This window comes from Chelon labrosus, assembly GCF_963514085.1.
Source record: "Chelon labrosus genome assembly, chromosome: 21".
Lineage (NCBI taxonomy): Eukaryota > Metazoa > Chordata > Actinopteri > Mugiliformes > Mugilidae > Chelon > Chelon labrosus.
Window position 1 is genome coordinate 21,207,631 of NC_140354.1, and position 19,606 is coordinate 21,227,236.

The following is a 19,606-nucleotide window of genomic DNA, read 5'->3' on the forward strand; positions in this document are numbered from 1 at the left end:
TGAGTTTCTACTGTTTTTAATGAAATTCTGGTTTAAATAAATCAATTATAAAACAGCAGACGGCACTTTTTAAAACTTTCTTTCAGTATTAAACTCTTAAAATTATACATACAAAAAGACCAGGAAACAGAAAGCGAGACACCCAACAAAGGAGACGAAAAGAAAAGTACTCGGACAGAAGTTGTTACAAATCTTTTATTAAGATATTCATTATTTAATCCATTTTGTCATTTTCTCTATGATTTGTATTTATTTATTTTACAGTCGTTAATGTGCAATTACCTTTGATAATGTCGGGTCACAGTTACAGGGCTTTCACGAAGTTATTGGCACTTGGAACACAGAAAGAAGAGGATGAGCAGTACAGGAGGTCCAGTGGCGCTACGGGGTTACAGAGGCCAAGGAGCAGGGGCAAAGACGTGGGGCCGACCAGTTACTTGCACGGGCCGTGGAGAAGCTGCTGTTTCTGGGTAAATATATACCTCATGCTGCGAGTGCACGACAAACAATCTGACCTCTATGTGTGCGTCTATATATAATATACATTATTTACCTATATACTCATATTTATATATGTACGGTTTGGTGACAAAAGGTTCCCCATGCCATGCCACACCTCATCCATTCAAGTGTGTAGGTCTACGTGATGTGCGAAGTGTAAACACGTGAATTACAGTTTGCTTCGGGGGAGGGTGGAAAAAGAAAAGAAAAAAAAGCTTTCCTTTCTCGAATAAACACACAAGTAAAACACAGACACGCTCACAAACCCGTTGAAGGTGAAGAACTGTGCAAGTAGGTTGTGAGTGAGGGACTTTTTCTTTGACGAGACATTTACTAAGTTTGGCCCTGAAAGCTGACTGTTGGTAAAGCCCCTGACATGTACCATATCAACACTTACTTCCACTTCAACTGATTGCAACAGCAGCTCTGGACTAGGATACTCTGACTAACAGTCAATGGTGCAATGGTGGACATTTCTGAATTTGGGTTTCCTTGAGTCTGCTAAGTCAGCGGCGAGAATGACTCAAAAGACTAGACTACAAATCATTCACGACTAACATGATGAATTCTAAGCTTCAAAATCTTTATTTTATGTTTGTTTTTTTTGGTGCAGACTCTCTGCCTTTTGAAATGACGGATCTTCTCTGTAACATGTGATAAAACGTTTTAGCTGATTACCTTCAACGCACCTGGCAGACTTTCTGTACTGTTACACTTTTTGTGTGCGAAACAAAAACTCCTGCTAAACAAATTAAAGATGCAGACATAATATTCAGCTGACATGCCTAATCTGCTGCTTTGCCTCTCTCAGAATCACATGAATAAACTTGTGGAAGTGAAACAAGACACCAGCTGCACAAAGGGACAGGAAGCACAACAGTCTTCAAAAGGTACTGGAGAGGTATGTGGGGGAGGTGCTCGTGTGGCATCTACAGTCAAATGCAAATCTGAGGTTTCTTTTGTTATTGCCCTTCCTGAATACTCACACGGTACTGCATTTTTGTTCTGACAGCGTATCACCCACCTAAAGTCAAGTCTGTAATTTTAAACAATAATGAGAACCGGTTGCGCCATAATGGTCGGACTGGGAGCAGTTTCAGACTCAATAGGAAGCATGAATCCCTTTCCTGGTTGTACCTGAACCCGCCGTTCCAGACCAGAACCTGAAAAGTTGAGAATAATGTATCCCCTGTATGTATTGACCCATGTCTAGGAGTCAACGTGCATCCATAGGTTTTCTAGCAAACACCAACTTTCACATAAAAAGAAAAAAAAAAAAAAAAAAAGGTCTGTTTTCAACACATCCAGCAACAAAAAGGAAGAACACTTGGGGTTTAACTCAACAGTCTTCTTAATTATTTACAGTAGAAGTTTGTGCCACCTCTAGACGAGAAACAGGCATGGGAGGGGAGTAAAATAATAATCCACCTATAGGGGTTTGATTGCTACACAACATTTCTCAAAAGGTGCATGAACCACTGGTTCTTCTCATTAAGGTGCAGAAACCGCCAACGCTTATGGAAGGTGCAAAATCATTTCAGATTCCAAAATAAAGAAAAAAAAAAAAATAACAATTTCCAGATTAAAGAGGTGGTGCATTAGAAACACGAATAAACCGCATACACAAAGACACATCTGCACGTTGCTTTCTTTCAAATTTCCTTTCACACACACAGATAGTACCATATAACCTGTTCGCTTCGAGCGACATTGCCTCCTCACGGTCACTAGACCTTCCAAATTCTCATCTTTGATTTCATTTAAAAAAGGCACATTCCAATATGTTCTATTTATTTCCTGTGACTTTTAATTTAAAGCCAAAACCAGCCCAAGTTGTCAGATCAGTGTAACCTTTAAATTGTGGGTCGGTTTTTCGTAAAAGGAGGCGAACATTGCAGGTTCAGAACCTAATAACAAAAGGTTCTCAGAGACACAGTCAAGCCAGCTGAAACAGTCTTATTGTTCCTTTTAAAGCCTGGCGAACAGAAGATGAAATGCGTCAAAATGTAGCAGTTTAACTGCTCATTTCATCACGTTCGCTGTGAAATGAAGATAAAAATAAATGACCTGCAATAAGACTGATTTATTACACTCCTGCAAAAATAGCTCTTTTCCTTGTTTGACAAGACTTCTTTCATTAAAAGCTGAATATGGAGATTTTAAAACAATCCCTCTCGCTCTCTTCCCTCACACCGTTCTAGGCATGGGCACTTGTATAAATATAGTTTGACTTCTAAAAATATGACCATCTTTATAATCACCTGTTACCCTTCAGTTTTCTTTACAATCATCTTAGTAAAAAGCTTTTCCCGTTCTCTCTGGATCATTTTTTCAGTTCGCAGACTGACAAACCCGCTAGAAATTTAGAAAACAGAGAACATTATAGATGAGATATATTCGTATAAGACACGGCACAGTGGAACACTCGGGTGAGATTCTCTGGTCTCGAGAAAGGTGAGGTGGGTTGAAGAATACTCGCGGGGTGATGAGTGGAAGATGCAAGGGGAGGAAGAGCAGGTAGTGTTAATTCATTTTAATAACGTTTTAGATTTTGTTTCCTTTCCCCGAGGCTGGAATACAAGTTGTCAGGCTTGCATAGAGAAAAATGCCACCGACACTTACATTCAATAAACTCTGTCCATCCAGCCATCCATTCCTTCCTCCTCAGTCTGCACCGGGAACTCCCCCCCACCACCTGCACCTCAGGGAATGTATTTAATATGCAACAGTGGATGCGCTTACACACCTTAAAAAGACAAGGGGAGGCAGAGGGCAGCCGGGAGAAAACCCTCGTACGCTCTCCCTTTCCTCGACTAACCCCGTTATGCAGTCATAAAGCAAAGGTTTAAGTTTTCACGTCCTGGTTACATTAGGGCATCAACCGTTGGCCCTAGCAGTGTAGTATAGACAGTCAAGATGTGAGAGATCAGCGTGGGCCAAAAAGTGAGGAGGCAAGCACAACTGGGGAATACTGGCATGTGCGTCACCAAAATTCAGCCTTCCCCCCCCGGACACAAAGTTCAAAACAACGGCGCTCCGTCCCCGCCCACACCCGGTAGCGATTCACCTGAGGAGCCGCCCGACTCCATGCCAGCACCGCCGGTCGCCTCCAAAGAGGCGGGGTCGAAGGACGCGTCGGCCCCCAGGGCGTCGTCTTCCGTCTTGACGCCGTCGGGGAGGAAAGCGGTGTAGGCGTCGCTCTCGGCCATCAGTAGCTTTAGCTTGGGTATCCAGCTCTTGCGGACCACGCGTCGGGCGTTGGTGCACATGTCGGCCGCGATGGCGTTCATCTCGCTCTCTTTGAAGCTGGTGGCAAAGTTCTGGCAATAAACTGAGGGAGAAACCATAAAAGTTAGACTGATCGCACTTTATGCTGCTACTACAACTATCAAGAGGATTGAATAAAACCAAGCTGAAACAAAGGTAACTGGATTTGTAGGGTTTTATCCAAGCAGCTTCTTCACTGGCAGGCTGGGGTTTGAATAGTCCACATAAAACTTGTATGGCTAGGATCTGTTAAAGACCAGATTCTTAACTGGAATTGAACAAACTCTGTTTTGATCCTGTATTCTTGTTCCAATGAATGGTACGCCAAAGACCCATTAATGGCCACAGACTCCAGACTCCAAGTTGCTCTTAAACTTGGACTACAAGTCCAGTTGCCCTTGTTTCAGCTTGTTTTTTGGATATACCACGACCTGGACGACTGAGAAACTTCACAGACAACTAAGCGAATAGTCAGACAGGAAGTCTGAGAATAAGAGGTTTAAACGTTGTCTCTGGCAACCGGAGTTTCTTGAAGCGCTACCCTTAGATCTTTGGATATACGATGGTCTAGATGCGGTCTTATTCTCTAAACATTTGCTTGGTCCTCCACTTAAAACAGCCACAACCATCAGTGCAATGTGGCATAAATTAACATCTCTGGTTATTTAATCTATTTTTTATGCCTTTACTGGACAAATCAGTACAGACAGGAAGCTATGGGTGAGAGACAAGGGACAAAATGCAGGAAATGGTGCATCTGTTTTAATTTGCTCTGTGCAATTAATTTGCTCTCATTAGTCAATTGATTTTCCCTCCTTGCCCTCCCCTGCTTTTCGCCCAGACGCATTTATTTTCATCTTTCCTCTTTACATTTTCTTTCTCTACGTTTCTGCTTCTTTATGCAAATGAGCGCAGCTGTCATGTTAAAGTGAAACAATGACCTCAGGACACAATTTGAATGACAGACCGACTCATTTGCATAATTATAATTAAGGTTAGCGCCACAATTTTGGGGGAAATGCCCTTCTCCACTTATGTGAGAAGATTGGCATCTGTCTCTTATATGAAGTTATTATAACTTGGGTCCAGGAACGAGACCACGCTTCATGTCGTCCTATTTCCCGGGCTTAGAGTACTAGTGCTTGTGTAGTAACTCGTGTACAACACTGTTACTTGTACAATAACATCAACACCTCACCAGTAGCAGTAATTTTACTTTTTTGTATTTCATTTGATCCACCTTACATTTTTTTATATATCTTGACATACGTTGCTTTACTCTATCTTCTTGCAACTGTCACTTTATGGGAGCAACTGCAACAAAACCTTGAGTTCTTTGAAGGATCAATAAAGTATTCTGATTTTGAGTATCGATAAAGAGGTGCCTTCACTTCTCTCTCTGTTCATCTTTGGTTTACAGACAGTTATTTTAGGGTTAGGGCTAGGGTTAGGGTTGGAGCACGCTTGGAACAAAGTGCACCTTTTAACAGAATAACATCAGAGTTAGTGTTTGCATCAAACTCTGCCAGAAGATTGTTAAAGACAACATTTTGGGGTTTCAAGAATAAAAATGTAGAAGGTCAGGTAATTTTTCCAGGACTGCTGCTGATAACTGAAAGTAGAGCAGCTCACGCAGACCTCTTAAAATATGTACTCCTCCCATTTTGATAATGAGATGCAGGGAAATTCAAATTTCTTTCAAATGTCTTAGAAAAAAAAATAATCTGCTTGTATGCATCCAGATAATACAGTAATAGAGTATACAGTATCTCTATGGTCTGGTTCAGGGTGAATGTTGCTATCTAGTGGCAACTGTGAGTTACTATCCGACCATTAGACTGCAAATATTTCATGCTTTTTTTTCTCGTGCTCTCGAGTATGAATGCACAATATGCTGATGCACAATTTGAATGCGTCCCCTCTATCTGTACCCGGCACGGCGAGCAAATTGTTTGCATGCTTGTGGTCAAACACCCACGTAGAGACCAAACTTGTTCGCTCACATTTGACCGCATGGAGCACTCTGTTGTCCAGGGGCTTGCGGCTCGGGTCGTTGGTGGACGAGCGTATCCCGGTTCCGCAGCTGTTGGCCAGAGTGTTCCTGGAGAATCAGAACAAGAGTGAGTGAGTGAGCACAGAACAGAGGAAGACAAAAATAGCTGTTTTATCCCTCGTATTCCAACAGATAAAAAGGAAAAATGAATTTATACATTAAAACTATTTCTAACTTCACATGAGACACTTGCATAAATAGACCCAGCGGGAGGAACGAACCTGTCAAAGAAGGCGGCCAGCAGCCTCCTCAGCAGCACCTTGTGTCTGGTCCCAGCGCTCACGTGACAGTTCATTAGCTGAGCTCGCGATATATACACTGAAGTACCTGCAGAGAAGAACGGCAGCATTCTGTAATTTATCTGCTCGGCTTTGTGGATCATGTGCAACACTGATAAAAGACTTTCCTTTACTGGAAAGAATAATTTGTTTATTAAGAGACAACTGATTCATATCACAGTGCAGCTGTAGGTGGGAGTGACAGGGCCTTGCTCATAGCTTGAGATTGGATTTTGCTTTTGGGCTGTGTTAAAAAAAAAATTTCTCTTTGCTTTTTTTAAAATCTTCATTTTGCATCTCAATCACAAATCCCAACAAATAATCGTTCATTTTCTTGGATTTCTGTTTCATAATTCTGCTCCTTTCTTCATTCTCTCTCTCTTTCGTTCTCTCCTTTTCTGTGTCACACGCACACAGCAACACAAAGTGAAAGGTGTAACCCAGCCCAGACATTGTCACAGGCTGTCCTTGACATCAACACAATGAGTCACATGTGAAATACGCCGCTGCATGCCAATGCCAAGCCCAGTGGCATTGAGGACAGCGTCCTCTAAATACTCCTATACGTATCAGTGCTATTTGCTTTGTCCTGTCTAGATCGCATGATTGAGGTTAAGTTGGGTCATTGTCAAATGATTGCTTTAAAGTTTAGTCGTTTTTTCTTAAATAATTTTCATGATGAACTTTACAGCAAAGATGAAAAAGAATAGGGTGCTAACAATAATAAAATATTTTAAGTACAGCAATATAGCAGTGCAGCTTTAAAGGCAATCGGTAAAACATTAAAATTGATTCCACTAGTCTTAAGTCAACAAGGCAGTGAAGCCTGCTCAGTTGCATTGTATACTAGCTGAAAGCCTACTTGATAAAAACTGTTGACTAAAAAGTGCTGATGAAAATGTAATCAAACTTTTTTTGAGCGTTAGGGTTCACATATAAATATACCCAAGCCTGAGGCTGGATATTTGACATTGTGTAGACCGGTATACAAGCCTGTTTTGTAACTCACCATTTGGATTTCATTATGGGGCATGTTTCAACCGATGAAGAGAAAATAAAATACCTCTGCATGCAATTAGATAATCCTCCAAGCAATCAGAGCCAAACACAGTGTGTGTGAGACAAAAGCATGTGAACTTGCACAGTTGGGACTTGACATGCTCAACTCTGACTCGGGAGGATGGATGGAACGGCAGAGTACTTTATGACGTTCGTAAAGTGCATTCTGGGATATCTGGCCGCCCCGTGTCAACACAAATTTCCACCCGCCGCGTCCTCGATAAAACAAGAACACATACGGGCATTTGGAACTTGGTCCGAGATGTACTTTGAATTGTAACAGCACTTGGGCAGTGACTGATGAACCCAAGTACAGACCAGAGTGCATATTGGGAAATGCCCAAATGCAACTCCACAATGCTCAGATGACTTGTATGATAAGCCCATCCAAACCATTTGACTGGCACGGCAGATCTTTGCACAATCATCTCCCAAGTGAAGTGACTCCAGACCACCTTTGCCCCACAAAAAAATTGTGGGCATGGGTAGTTGGGGTTCGCTTCCATGCTACCAGTACCCAAATCATTGTTGTACAATTGAATAGACTTTAGAAGACCAGAAGAAATTATCTCAAATTCAAGCACCTTAGTTCTGTAAATTTAAGTTTCGTTAATATCCAATATGTGACAAGGGAAACTAGTCTTGTAGGGTTTCTTGAAGACGTTTCATCCGAGTAGCTTCTTCAGTTCTAAAAGTGGTAGAACTGGTTGGGAGTTGGAGTTTGGGAGTTGGGAGTTGGGTGTTACTCGTCATAAGTTTCGTCAAGTGTGCTCATACCTGAGACTAACTCTAGTTTCTCAGCAGGGTCTCCTTCTTCGTACAGTTTGGGATGACAGCGGTTGCCGATTTGAGCGATGAGTTCTGCGGGAAGACACGTGAGATCTCGGCCTCGCATCCGACCCCGTGTCTCTGTGTGGTCTGGTAGGGCTTCAACACGCTCACCTGCAGCTGGGCAAGCACAATACGGCAGAATCAGAATAAACCCAGACCAGATGAGAAGCAAAACTAAAAATCTCAGCAGAAAAGATGAGTGGTGTTTGACTTCGTCTCGGGTCCATTACCTGTAGCTCCCATGTTGAGCATGCTGTACATGGTATACATATTGCAGATTTGCCTGTACTGCTCCTCAGCACATTCATCCGTCCCCTCTTCTTCTTCTTCATCATCGTGGTAGCTGATGGGTGAGTCACTAGCATAGGTACTCAGGGTGCCGGGGCTGGCGCCTTCTGACAAGCCGAGCCCTGACGCAGAGCTCCCGTTGATGCTGCCGCTAACCCCGCCACCGGCCACCACACCCGCCAGACTGGTCGTGGTAGCACCCATACCCATGGTCAGGCCGAGGGCTCCGGGGCTCTGGATAGCACTTCCCCGCACCGCCTCCTGGGAATAACGAGCTGCCTTCCTGGCCCCTCCTCCTCCACCTGAGCCTAACCCGCCCCCGTCCCGGCTGCTGCCGCCCTCCCACAGCCGCTTGGCTACGGGAGTGCAGACCACAGAATAAGGAGTGGCTGCTTCTGGTTGGCTAGCTGGCTGCTCCGTCTTCACTCTCGATACCAGAGGTAGTGGCGTCAGGCAGGAGGCGGGCCGGGCTGCGCTGTTACTGGTCTGTGTTACAGGGCTCTGCGGCTCAGACGGTGGGGCCTCTTCTGCATGAAGGCCCTGGGAGTCACAACTAGGGGAAGATACCTGGAAACGGACACATCAACTTTAGTCAGTAAACATAACATTTTGATGAAACAGCATACAGTATCTGACTGTTGGACAGTCCATCACCTCTACAACCTCTACGGTTATTTTGGAAACTTAGGCTTGGTTTGACTGTGTTGGCTTCGTTCAAACTAATCTGAATTGTTTCTCAATTCAGATTTTTAGAACAGACTGTCTGCTCCGTTACTAGAAAGATCTCTGCATGACTTGCTATGGTTATGACGTAGATGTCAGTACCAACACAGCTACATAGGAGATGATCCTTCAAATGCTCTTGTTCAAGTAGGTTCCTTCAAGCTGTGCCTGTACCGAAAGCTAGCAGCTAGCAGTATTTTGCCATCTGTCTATGGATTTATGTTTCTCCATGGCACTCCGACAGTAGCAACATGTATTCTGCTCATGTTGCGAAATTAGATTTGAGCAATCCAACTCTAATTTGGAACCACCTTGTAAAAACTGCAGCTGATTTTTGCTCTCCAGACTTTCAATAGGTCGAAAATGGATCTGGACTGGCGGGATGAACAAAACCTGATCAAGATCTCTAGCAGTAAGACTCCATGGCAATTAATGGGTATGCCGTTAACTTTCTGTAGTTATTGAACACTGCAAGTATGAATTCTCTTTTTTTAATAAGCCCCAGCTATTATACAATTCTTTTACTACTCTGCTACTAAAGTTTCTCATCCAAATTATTCTGCTTTACCTTGAGGAAGAATTCCGTGCCCTTTTCCATGATCTGTTGGATCTGCAGGAAGCCAGCAGTGTACATGAGGAGAAACTGGTCCCCTACGGTCATGCTGAGGCGGCCTGTGTAGCAGAAAGCCAAAATCTGCTGGAAGCTGTGGGGCTGCACAGCCGGTGGGAGCTCCACTACGGCTGGGCTGTTATCATTGCTGCTGCCACCTCCGCCGTTGCCGCTGTTGCTGAACAGGTCCCGGAAATAAGAACTGCTGGCGGCCAGAACAGCTCGGTGAGCCTGAGGTGAAAGAAGATATGTTGTTCTTTTTAGAACTTTTGAGATGTTGAGATTTGTTTAAGATGAGAATCGTTTAAATTAGATGGAATGGTACAAAATACTTATACTTCCCTTTTTATTTTAAAATTTGTGTCACCTTTGTGTTCCTGCGAGAGAACCTAACCACAATAAAGTTGTTTAAAACTGGCAGAAGTATAAATCAAATTAATTATTGTGCCAGCGCTTCTTGGGTTACTTAAATTGTAGGACTTCAAAACAAGTGTACAGATTAGGCGACACTTTCTATTGGCTTTTAATGTCATTATGAAATAAACATAATACAGAAAGTATAAGACTGTTTATCAGAATGAGAAGCTAGCAAAGAGGTTTGTTTTAGCCTGAAAGCCAGACCATCTTCCCCACCCACAATGTTTATTGTGGGGGAAAGTTGGTCTGGAGTCTCTCCGTCAGGAATTCCTCTGGCAAACATCTTATGTGGCGGTGGACAGAAGAGTAACAGCGACGTAGTCATACACGTCATCTGAGCGCTGTGGAATTAAATTTGTTCACAACAAAATGGTTCTGACTGGTTGTAGGACTATCTAGTGGCGTTCAGAGGTGTTTTTTTTCCTCTGTATCGATTGAAACCCATAAGGAAATCCAAACAGCGTGTTACCAGAATCAATTCTGGGCAGGCTAGATGTCTTTTACTTGCGATTAAAGCATTTCAGTGCTTGTTTACAACAGTAACTTTAGATGAGAGTGAAAAAGAGACATCCAATTCTGATACTGCAACATTTTCCAAAAGGAAATAATCCAACTGAAATTACATTCCAAGACTACAACAATCTAACTCATGACCATGCATCAAAACCGCTTGAGAAAACCTGTAAACTGCGGAAGTGTATCAGGACTGAAGGTTGAATGATACACGGTTGCTGAAACAAGCTATAAAAAGTTACATGTCACAACATGAATGTCAAACAGCCCTTATTTTTCTCTGTCGAGCAGAACGACTGTATCAAGGGTCACAGGGCTGACTGACGCCCAGTTTCAACCTTGACTTCTCATCCAAATACAAAAAAACCCCCATAAAACAGCAATGTTTCATAAGCACCTTGAAGGCATGGCCCTTGACCACCACGGAGACATCGCAGTAGAGGCCCTGCAGCCGCTGCTCGTTCAGACACTCTAAAACGTTGTTGCCGAAGTTCGGGATCGCCATCTGGAGGGTCTGGGCCATGGTGCGCCTAGGCACACCACCAAAGGGTCTAGTTGGGAAAGAAAGGCAAAGAGGAGGTTAATAAATTACTTCCACATGATGGGTATTAAAAATTAGATCAACTGGCCTAGGAAGTAGCAGGCTGGTGCTTTTTTGTAGGTCACCGCATGTAGTTGCCGCACTTGGGTTAATTTGGGCAATACTATAGTCGTCTTACATAGCTTACAGAGCCGAATGTCCATCTTGTCAAGTCTCCTGGCTCAAATATTAATCTATGATAATTGTGGATGCTGTGATGCATGAGTCACATCGCTTTATGAGGACAGAGTCATTCACAACAGGTTCTCGGTCATGTAGGTCATGGTGTATCCATAAAAAAAAACAAGCTGAAACAAGCTGCAAGTGAGCTTGTAGGGTTTCTAGAAGACGTTTCATCCAAGTAGCTTCTTCGGTTCTAAAAGACTGGTGGGGAGTGGGGGTTTTAACAAGAACATCTGTGGGTGTTACTGAGAGACGACGAGGGTGGTCAAAGACCATGCCTTCAAGATCTTTCGGAACTGAAGAAGCTACTTACAGTAAATGAGTGTCTACGTGCCTTCAAGAAACGCTTCAAGTCCTGTTGCCCTCGTTTCAACTTGTTTTTTTTTTTTGGAAATGGCAAAAACTGTTTTATCTCGAGCTGTTAGGTGTGAGAAGGGTTTCAGCAGGCAATGTGAGGAGAAGGAGGAGGAGGAGGAGGAGGTGTAATGTAACAAGGCTATGCTAAAAGACAGAAAGCTCAAATAGACCTAAAACAAAACAGGTGAGGAATGTCAGACTTTAATGTTGACACAATAAAAAGGCTTTGTATGACCGTTACGCCAAATTACCACCTCCCACAAAAAAAAAAAAAAAAAGGCCTCTACTGGAGAGGAGAGTGGTCCTGAACAAGAATTATATCCCTTGGCGTACCATGTTGACATGGTCCACAAATACGTCTTCAATTATGGTCTTAACTGAGGGCGCTTGGCAGGCTCGCATGACGCCTACGTTTAAAAGTTTTGTTGAAACTTCCACGGATAATCTACATTGCATTAATCCTACACTTCAGCCCTGCAGTGGTTGTTATTGCCAGGGGAGCGCTAAGTAAAAGCCTTTTTATTTTCTGTCTTGCGCGAGCTATAAAACCCCGCGCCCTCAGATAACTGGGTCATGTTCTGTTATTCTATGTGCGAAAGCGTGTGTGGCCTAAACGAAAAACCACATAGCATGTTTCCATGCACTTCAGTCAACAGTCAAATGCAAACATACCCCCTTGCCCTGGTGCCTGTCTCTATATTTACGCCTGCCAATAAATTTAAATCAACCACTTCACTCTAAAGACATTATACCAGCTACTTTCCGTTTTAGGATTAAGATGAATGCATGCCCTCATTCTACATAACACGTATGTGTATAGCCCCTGCACCTCAACCACTATTTTACCCAAACTTTTCACAACAAAAGCTACGACAGATGCACTGAGCAGCTCGTGTGGCATTTCATTGCCCACAAACCTTTACTCAAAGCCACAGACTAGTCATAAGTAGTTTCCTATATGTAAAGATAAGGCCTGCACGACACGAAAGTGTGCATGCATGAGACATATAAGGTTCTCCCTGATACTAAACTGTAAGAAGCACACAACTGACTTCGGTGACTGACGAGAGCCCGGAGCGAGCCACCCCATCATATCCAAAGCCTTGCATTTGGGACCAAGCCAAGCTCCGGGGTAAAGAGAAACGCTCCCTTTGTCTCCGTCTCACTCAAGCTCCCTCTCCCTCATACTAAAACACAGATGCGCGCACACACAAACTCAAACAAACCCACAAAAGGCACACTGAGTCACACACACAGACATGAGACAATACTGCCTGTTTACAGTTTGGCGAGCCGCAGTAAGCACACATAAAGACACACAAACACCGAGGGCTGGGTGTGTTTGCACAGTTTGCCCTGCACAGTGAGAGGGAATGTGACTGCGTGTGTTTGTGTGTACATGTGTGTCTTTTTGTGTGCGCCAAGGAGGGGCCGCGGGGGCCTGCCGAGATGAGAGGGATCATCCCGGGCCCTTATTCCCGTTTAATATATAGAGTGCAGCAGTGAAACTCACCCGAGCTCACCCCGCGGCTTAAACTCTCACACCGACCAGCCTGGAGAGGAAAGTAGGTCAAACATACAACACACTTAAGACTTCTCTGAGTAAGCCTTGGGAACATTTTGCCTGCATTTAAAGGGCTTACGTTATGTTTTGATGGGACCGCTTTCGTTTCAGAACTTCTTAATTTGTCTGAGCACTTTCCAGTTAATCCGGTTCCGCCGCTGAAAAAACACAGCGAAGGGCTTTCAGAATGATTACTGTGGAGTCACTGGTGCAGCTGGCACACAATGCATTCCCTCTATAGGCATTTCCTGGTTCTCATGTGCCCATGCCTGCATGGCCCTGCTGCGCCCATCAAGTCAAGACACACACATGTACAAATATATATAAATATACAGGCGTTGAATTATCTGGTACAAAAAAGGAGACTCTGAACATCACAGCTGCAGGACAGGCTGAACTTTTAAACTCCATATTTATAAATCTTTACGCACGCACGCCTCATGAGCACAGAGCGCCTTTGTGCGGGTTCTTTAGGATAATGTGGCACAGATAAGGAGCACTTTAACGCACCGGGATGACTTTCCGCGTTCCAGCCTAGAGGGGAGAGGAAGAGGGAAGAGGGAGGGGGAGACTCCATGGATGCATAAGAGAGAGAGAGAGAGAGAGAGAGAGAGAGAGAGAGAGAGAGAGAGAGGGGGGGGGGGGGCAGGATGGCAGCAAACCCCGGTGATACCCGGCTGAAGGCGACGGTGTGGTTCTGTTTACGTGCCGCCAAATGGCATCAATTCGGAGCAGCTTTCAGCGGACCCAGGCGGCGGCGGCGGCGGCGGTTCGCCTCTCGTTTCCACCGCGGCTGACAGCGCGTAAATGTTTGATGCCCTCACCCATCCGCAGCGGGCCTATAACGGGGGAGGAGGCGGCGGCTAACGGCTAATGCTAGCGACACTGTTTAAACATCTTTTTTTTTTTTTTTTTTTGGGTTCGCCCCGGCGCACCGCCATCCACTCAAGCTCGCACAATGTCAAGCATTTCCGCAAACGGCGAAGCGCAACACACACGTATTAAACGAGACACTTACTGGCTGGGGCGGACGAGGCGGCCGTGCTGCGACAACGCCGGTTGCCAAAAAGCCCCGAACGTCGCTCACTTAAATATTTTGGTGATGGGGGAAATCGCTCCCCCTGCCATTCTCCATTCTACCGACATCAACAGGTCATCCCAGGACACGCAGCAGCAGCTGAGGGCGAGCCAGACGGAACCAGTGCGGCACGGAGCGGAGGGGGGGGGGGAGAGAGGGAGGTGGGAGCACAACAAGGCACAGTTCTTTGCAACCGGCGTTCACAAGGGGCTGCCGAAAAAAAACAACAAAAAAAAAAACCCCACACCTGACTGTAGTTGTGTATTTTGCGAGCCACGCAAAGTAAGAAATCCTGCGCTCCTGTGTTGTTATATATTTCAGTTTTGATGAGGTTAAAGGAAGTTTGGATTGTGCCAACCTGGACGCGTCCCTCACTTGTCCCAAACTCTAATTGTCCCGTAGGAAATCTGCTGACTCGCTCCTTCTCCAAACCTAAATAAATGGGAATACATAAGCCCACATCACCCCTTCCTCCTCCTCCTCCTCCTCCTCCTCCTCCTTCTCCTCCACCTCCTCCTACTCCTCCTCCTCCTGCTGCTGCTGCTGCTGCTGTACCGCCGGTGGTGGATCCTCAGACGACCCCGACGGGACGCCTCGCGCGGCGGCAGACAACACACTCACCTTCCCTCGCTCGCCGGGAAGCCGATGCGGATCGCTGGCTTAAATCGGGAGACCGTGCGCTCCCTCTCCTCGTTTTCCCTGACTCCGGGCAGCCATTCAGTGCGAGCGAGTCGCCGATAGCAGAGCCATCGAGGGCGGCGCGGTATCCCAGGGGATTGCGGAGCGCAGAGCCACTGATCGCGCGGAACGGCGGAGCAGGAAGACGAGCATGACGCGCTCGTCATTCAGTCGCATGATCGTTTCGAGCGCAGCCTCAATTTGGGGGAGACCTATCCCGCGGCGTGGACTGCTTGCGCATTGGCACAACAGAATCGGCAGCGGCAGGCTTGCGAGGAGAAACCGTCTCTCTCTCTCTTCTTTTTTTTTTTTCTCTCTCCCCGTATATGGGAGATAGAATTGGGGAAAAGTAGGCCGAGTGTGTTTAACTTGGATGAACTCGGTGAGCGCATATAAAGTAGGGATAAAGCCGCGCCCTAGCTGGCTGTAAACAAGCGAATGCCTATGTGCAAAATGCAGGGAGCTGTGACACCAGTCATGCCCACACAAGACACGAGGACCTGCTCCACAGTTTTCATGACTTAATTCACCCTACAGAACACATTAAGATAGATAGATAGATAGATTGGGCTATTTATCCCATGGGACATTCAGTAGCATCATTACAGAGACAGGAGTGGTAAAAAATAATATAATATAATATAATATACACACCGATCAGCCACAACATTGTGACTACTGACAGGAGAAGTGAATGCTGAGAAACTTTTGGACCTGGCATTCATTGGTGTGGAAGTTACTTAGACATGTAGCACCCACCTAGACCAGACCAGGCACCCCCACCCCATAGCAATGACACCCCCAGCCTGACACACACACAAACACAAAAATGCTTTAGGAACAACTAAAACAAAAAAGAAAAACAGCACAAGGTGTCGACCTGGCCTCCAAATTCACTAGATCCCAAACTGATCAAGTATCTGTGGCATGATCCACAGAGGATCCTCCCCTCAAAACCCCCCCCCCCCCCTCACCCCCACCCCACCCCACCCCACCCCCCACTAACAACATTCTGTTGCCGGACACCACAGGACACCCTCAGAAGGCCCACGTCCATTCTCCTTTACTGCTTGCAAGCAAGAGCCATTCATCATCAACGCATACATTTTAACAGCCTAAACAATGTTCATATCAGTAGTCAAATCACAAGCTGCACGTGATTTAACACAAAACATTGTACTAACATCTCAACATCCACCTCATGACACACGTAAGACTTCTCCTACACTTTAACCATTAATGTGTGTCACACAGTGACCCATTTTCAGAACACATGTACACAGAAGAGGCACTTCAAATACCCCCTTCAGGGTCAACTCCTTAAAGTGAGTTCCTTATGTTAATTCTCACAACATATTATACAATGGAGCATACAACAACATATCTATTCATACATAGCAACCACATGATTATCATAAGGCAGAGGTTATGTCCAAGACACAAGCTTCCACCCTACATACAAGCTAACGTTGCGTCCACAATTGTTAGATTTCATAAGTAAGAATTTCCTTCACAGCAGCAACAGGGGAATATTAGGAAGGTGGTCGTAGTGTTATGCCTGATCTGTGTCTATATAAACGTGATAAAAATGGAGATGAGGATACGTGGTAATATAAAATGTATAAACATAGTGCACGATGTATAGTGATAGACACATATAGGGGAAATTGTGTGTGTAAATATACAATACATACAGTATGTGACTGTACAAAGTATGGACATGAGATATACTGTGTGTCCTAAGCTTGACCTAGACCTGCTTTATCATAAACCTGGTCATCTACGTGGATGTGGAGGGGGCGTGGTGCATCAGCCGCAGGAGAGAGGTGTGGAGAGGGCTCATGAGAGCAGCACCAGGTGAGAGTGATTGGCACACCTGCATCCTGTTAGTCACTCTCTCCTTTTAAACACAGTAGCGTGCTGGACCTGGAGGAGATAGAGTCACAACCAAGAGACACACGCACACGTGGATGTCGGCAGTGAAGGAACCTGAGAGAGGACGCCTGTGAACGACAGTGAAATGTGTGTATAGGGTTGTGACATAAAATAAAGAACGTAAAAGTCATCACTGTCCGAGTATCTGTTGAAAGAACCCACAGTGGCATCAGAGCACGCCACAGTGGACTCTGTGGTTTTGTTTACCTGAGAGTGTAAGGAGCAGCAGACATTCGACCAGCCTACATATTTCATGTAGGATGCCAACAGTAAACATGTGGACGCAGAAATTCCATCTCTGGAGTTGTGGTTTCATAGCATGTCATCATGCCTTGCAGCGACGACTGTAAATATGTCACATTAAAATTCCTGGAGCAGAAGGAGGCCAAACACCAAATATATTGAGCACAGTAAAGAGTGTCAAGGGAAAACACACGAAGCACTGGAAACTGTTCATGTGCACTTTTGTCATGCGTGTCACTTGGTCCTATAGTCATCAGCAGGTGCTTTGCGTCCTCTTTGGTACCTCTGTCATAGGCCTTCCCTGCAGCCTCCTTCTGCTTTTTCTTGTCATGCCAGCTTCAGTCTGTTGCAGTGCATGCTATTCCTCATATTCACCCAGAAAGTATGAATCCATCCTTCTATCATCTGCTTATCTAGGGTCGGGCTGTTGCAGCAATAAGCTAAGAAGGGAATTCCAGATGTTCCTCTACCCAGCACCAACCTCCAACTCTTCCTGGGGGATCCCAGAGTGTTCCCAGGCAAGTCTACATAAACTGTCCCTCCAACAAATTCTGGGTCTAGCCTGGGACCTCCTCCCAGGGAGATGCCGAGGAGGCGACCTCACCCAGAACCACCCGAACCACGGATGTCCACGGAGCTCCTCGCCCCGTACCTCGGCCAGTCGAGCCCGGCCGACCGTCAGCCAGAGAGTCTCTCTGGCTCCATATTCAAGGTCAGTGCTATGCTGGATGATGAAATGTCATCTAATGAGTGTTGATAGCTTTGGCTGAGAGCTCAGAATGCTCCTGTTGTAGCACTGCATTCATCCTGTCAGCATCTGTCACCCAGTGAAACCATGAGTAAATGAGAGTGTGACAGTTCCACTGGCGACCATGCCAGAACAGAAACGCAGCCACGTTGGATAGACGAGGTTGTTGGCTTTTTTTCCACATTTCTCAAGCATTTTAATTGAGGTTGAATTTTTTTTTTTTGTCTATAGTATATTTCTGAGGCTGAACAGAAGTTTGCATCTTGTGTGATGAATCCTCTGATATTTATTCAATTTGGCCATTAACAAGAAAGAATGCACGCTCACATCCTGGAGAGGTGTTTTTTTTTTTTTTTTTGTGATTGTCCAGTCATCCAGACGACTTTTACTTTACTTTTGCTTGCTTTCATTTCAAATGTTCTGTTGTTTTTGTGACAGAGGCGAGGTGAACTGTAGCAGACTGGCATGTTTTCAGTGGCACCTTTGACCGGCATGACCACGGCGGGTGAGACCTTTTACACCACGGCAAAACAATCCCTCAGTAGACCAGTGATTCAGTCTGAGTCAATCTGAGGCAAAAACAAGCAGGTTTAGTGAATGTAATTTGACGCAGACAGTTGGCTGCTTCAGTCAGTAGAAGAGCAGTTGCAATCATATGAATCATTTACAACAGATACATTCCAAATCCTTCAAGCGTTATTGATTTTAAACATCCATTATAAAATGTGCAGTAACTGCAAATACGGCAGCAGAAATGACAACAAAATAAAGTGGGTATTTAGCAGATGGTACAAAATTCAGTTCCCAACGTTTAGACCATTGGTTGTATAAGGATGGACTATGGAGCAGCTCCTCAAAAGTGAAGCCAAATCAAGTAGAGCTCCCCCTGGTGACTGGCTGCAGTACAGGTAAGCTACACCCCCTCCATGTTAGTGGATGAGTGTGAATGAGAAGCTAAAACACTAAAATACACGTCAAATCATTCTTTTTTTCAAGGATGGTTTCTATCATTTTAGGTAGTTAATATAATGCTGATTCATATTCAAGTGTCTGAGAAGTTTCATTTTAGTTATTTGAAGCTATATAAGAAGGATGTGACATCATAATCAACACAAGTTGCCATGCCAACCATTCATGAGAACTGAAAAAAAATAAGAATAAAATAAAGTACAATGTATAATCTAGCATTCCCTTGTAACTGGTGGAGGTAGATCTGAGCGTAGTATCAAAGGTATTCTAAGCTCTTTGGTAGTATTACTTAAATGAAAACGGGAGTGAGTCTGGAGGAAGTGTGGGCGGGGCATCGATATCGCGGCTCCGTGTGACGCCACTCTCGGACCGCACTGCGCAGACTCCAAAGTCGCAAGATGGTGCCGCCCGTATCACCGGAAAAATACCATCAGTTTGGCCAATTCAAGGAAGTGGAGACTCGTTGTCCATATTTATACAGGCCATGGTTTAGAAACAGGAAAAGGAGTCATACCACACCACTTCTGTCAGGTCTCCACCGGCTCCCAGTATGATTTAGAATCAATTTTAAGATCTTACTTATTACTTTTAAAGCTCTTTATGGCCCACACCCGGGGCTGTATCACTGACCTTTTAGCACCATGCAGGCCGCCACGTGCTTTGAGATTCTCAGGCAGGGGTCTATACTGTCTGTTCCAGGCCCCCCTTCATGGCTGTGGAGTGATCTGCCC

The 19,606-nt window shown here is 45.0% G+C and overlaps 1 protein-coding gene across 4 annotated transcripts; it reads right to left on the reverse strand.

The window, feature by feature from the left end:
- Positions 1-222: 222 nt before the first annotated feature.
- On the reverse strand, positions 223-15,060 carry nacc1a (nucleus accumbens associated 1, BEN and BTB (POZ) domain containing a). 4 transcript variants are annotated; one of them, XM_084570938.1, is made up of 8 exons: positions 14,924-15,060; positions 10,938-11,091; positions 9,569-9,841; positions 8,220-8,844; positions 7,936-8,106; positions 6,043-6,148; positions 5,772-5,869; positions 223-3,832 (listed from the first exon to the last, which is right to left on the reverse strand). In XM_084570938.1, exons 2-8 carry the CDS (start codon positions 11,061-11,063, stop codon positions 3,522-3,524), a joined length of 1,710 nt encoding a protein of 569 aa, XP_084427064.1. In that variant the 5' UTR covers positions 11,064-11,091; positions 14,924-15,060; the 3' UTR covers positions 223-3,521. The 4 variants fall into 4 exon arrangements, with proteins under 4 accessions (XP_084427064.1, XP_084427066.1, XP_084427067.1 ...); XM_084570940.1 differs by lacking the exon at positions 14,924-15,060 and adding an exon at positions 14,661-14,733; XM_084570941.1 differs by lacking the exon at positions 14,924-15,060 and adding an exon at positions 14,243-14,494 and having other exon boundaries at positions 7,936-8,100.
- Between the last annotated feature and the right edge of the window lie 4,546 nt (positions 15,061-19,606).

Excerpts from the sequence above, each read along its gene's own strand:
- nacc1a (XM_084570938.1), bottom strand. The coding sequence starts at position 11,063 with ATGGCCCAGACCCTCCAGATGGCGATCCCGAACTTCGGCAACAACGTT. Across the intron at positions 5,870-6,042 it reads CTGGCCGCCTTCTTTGACAG|GAACACTCTGGCCAACAGCT; the intron begins GTTCGTTCCTCC and ends CTGATTCTCCAG. Across the intron at positions 3,833-5,771 it reads AGTGCTCCATGCGGTCAAAT|TTTATTGCCAGAACTTTGCC; the intron begins GTGAGCGAACAA and ends TTTCTCCCTCAG.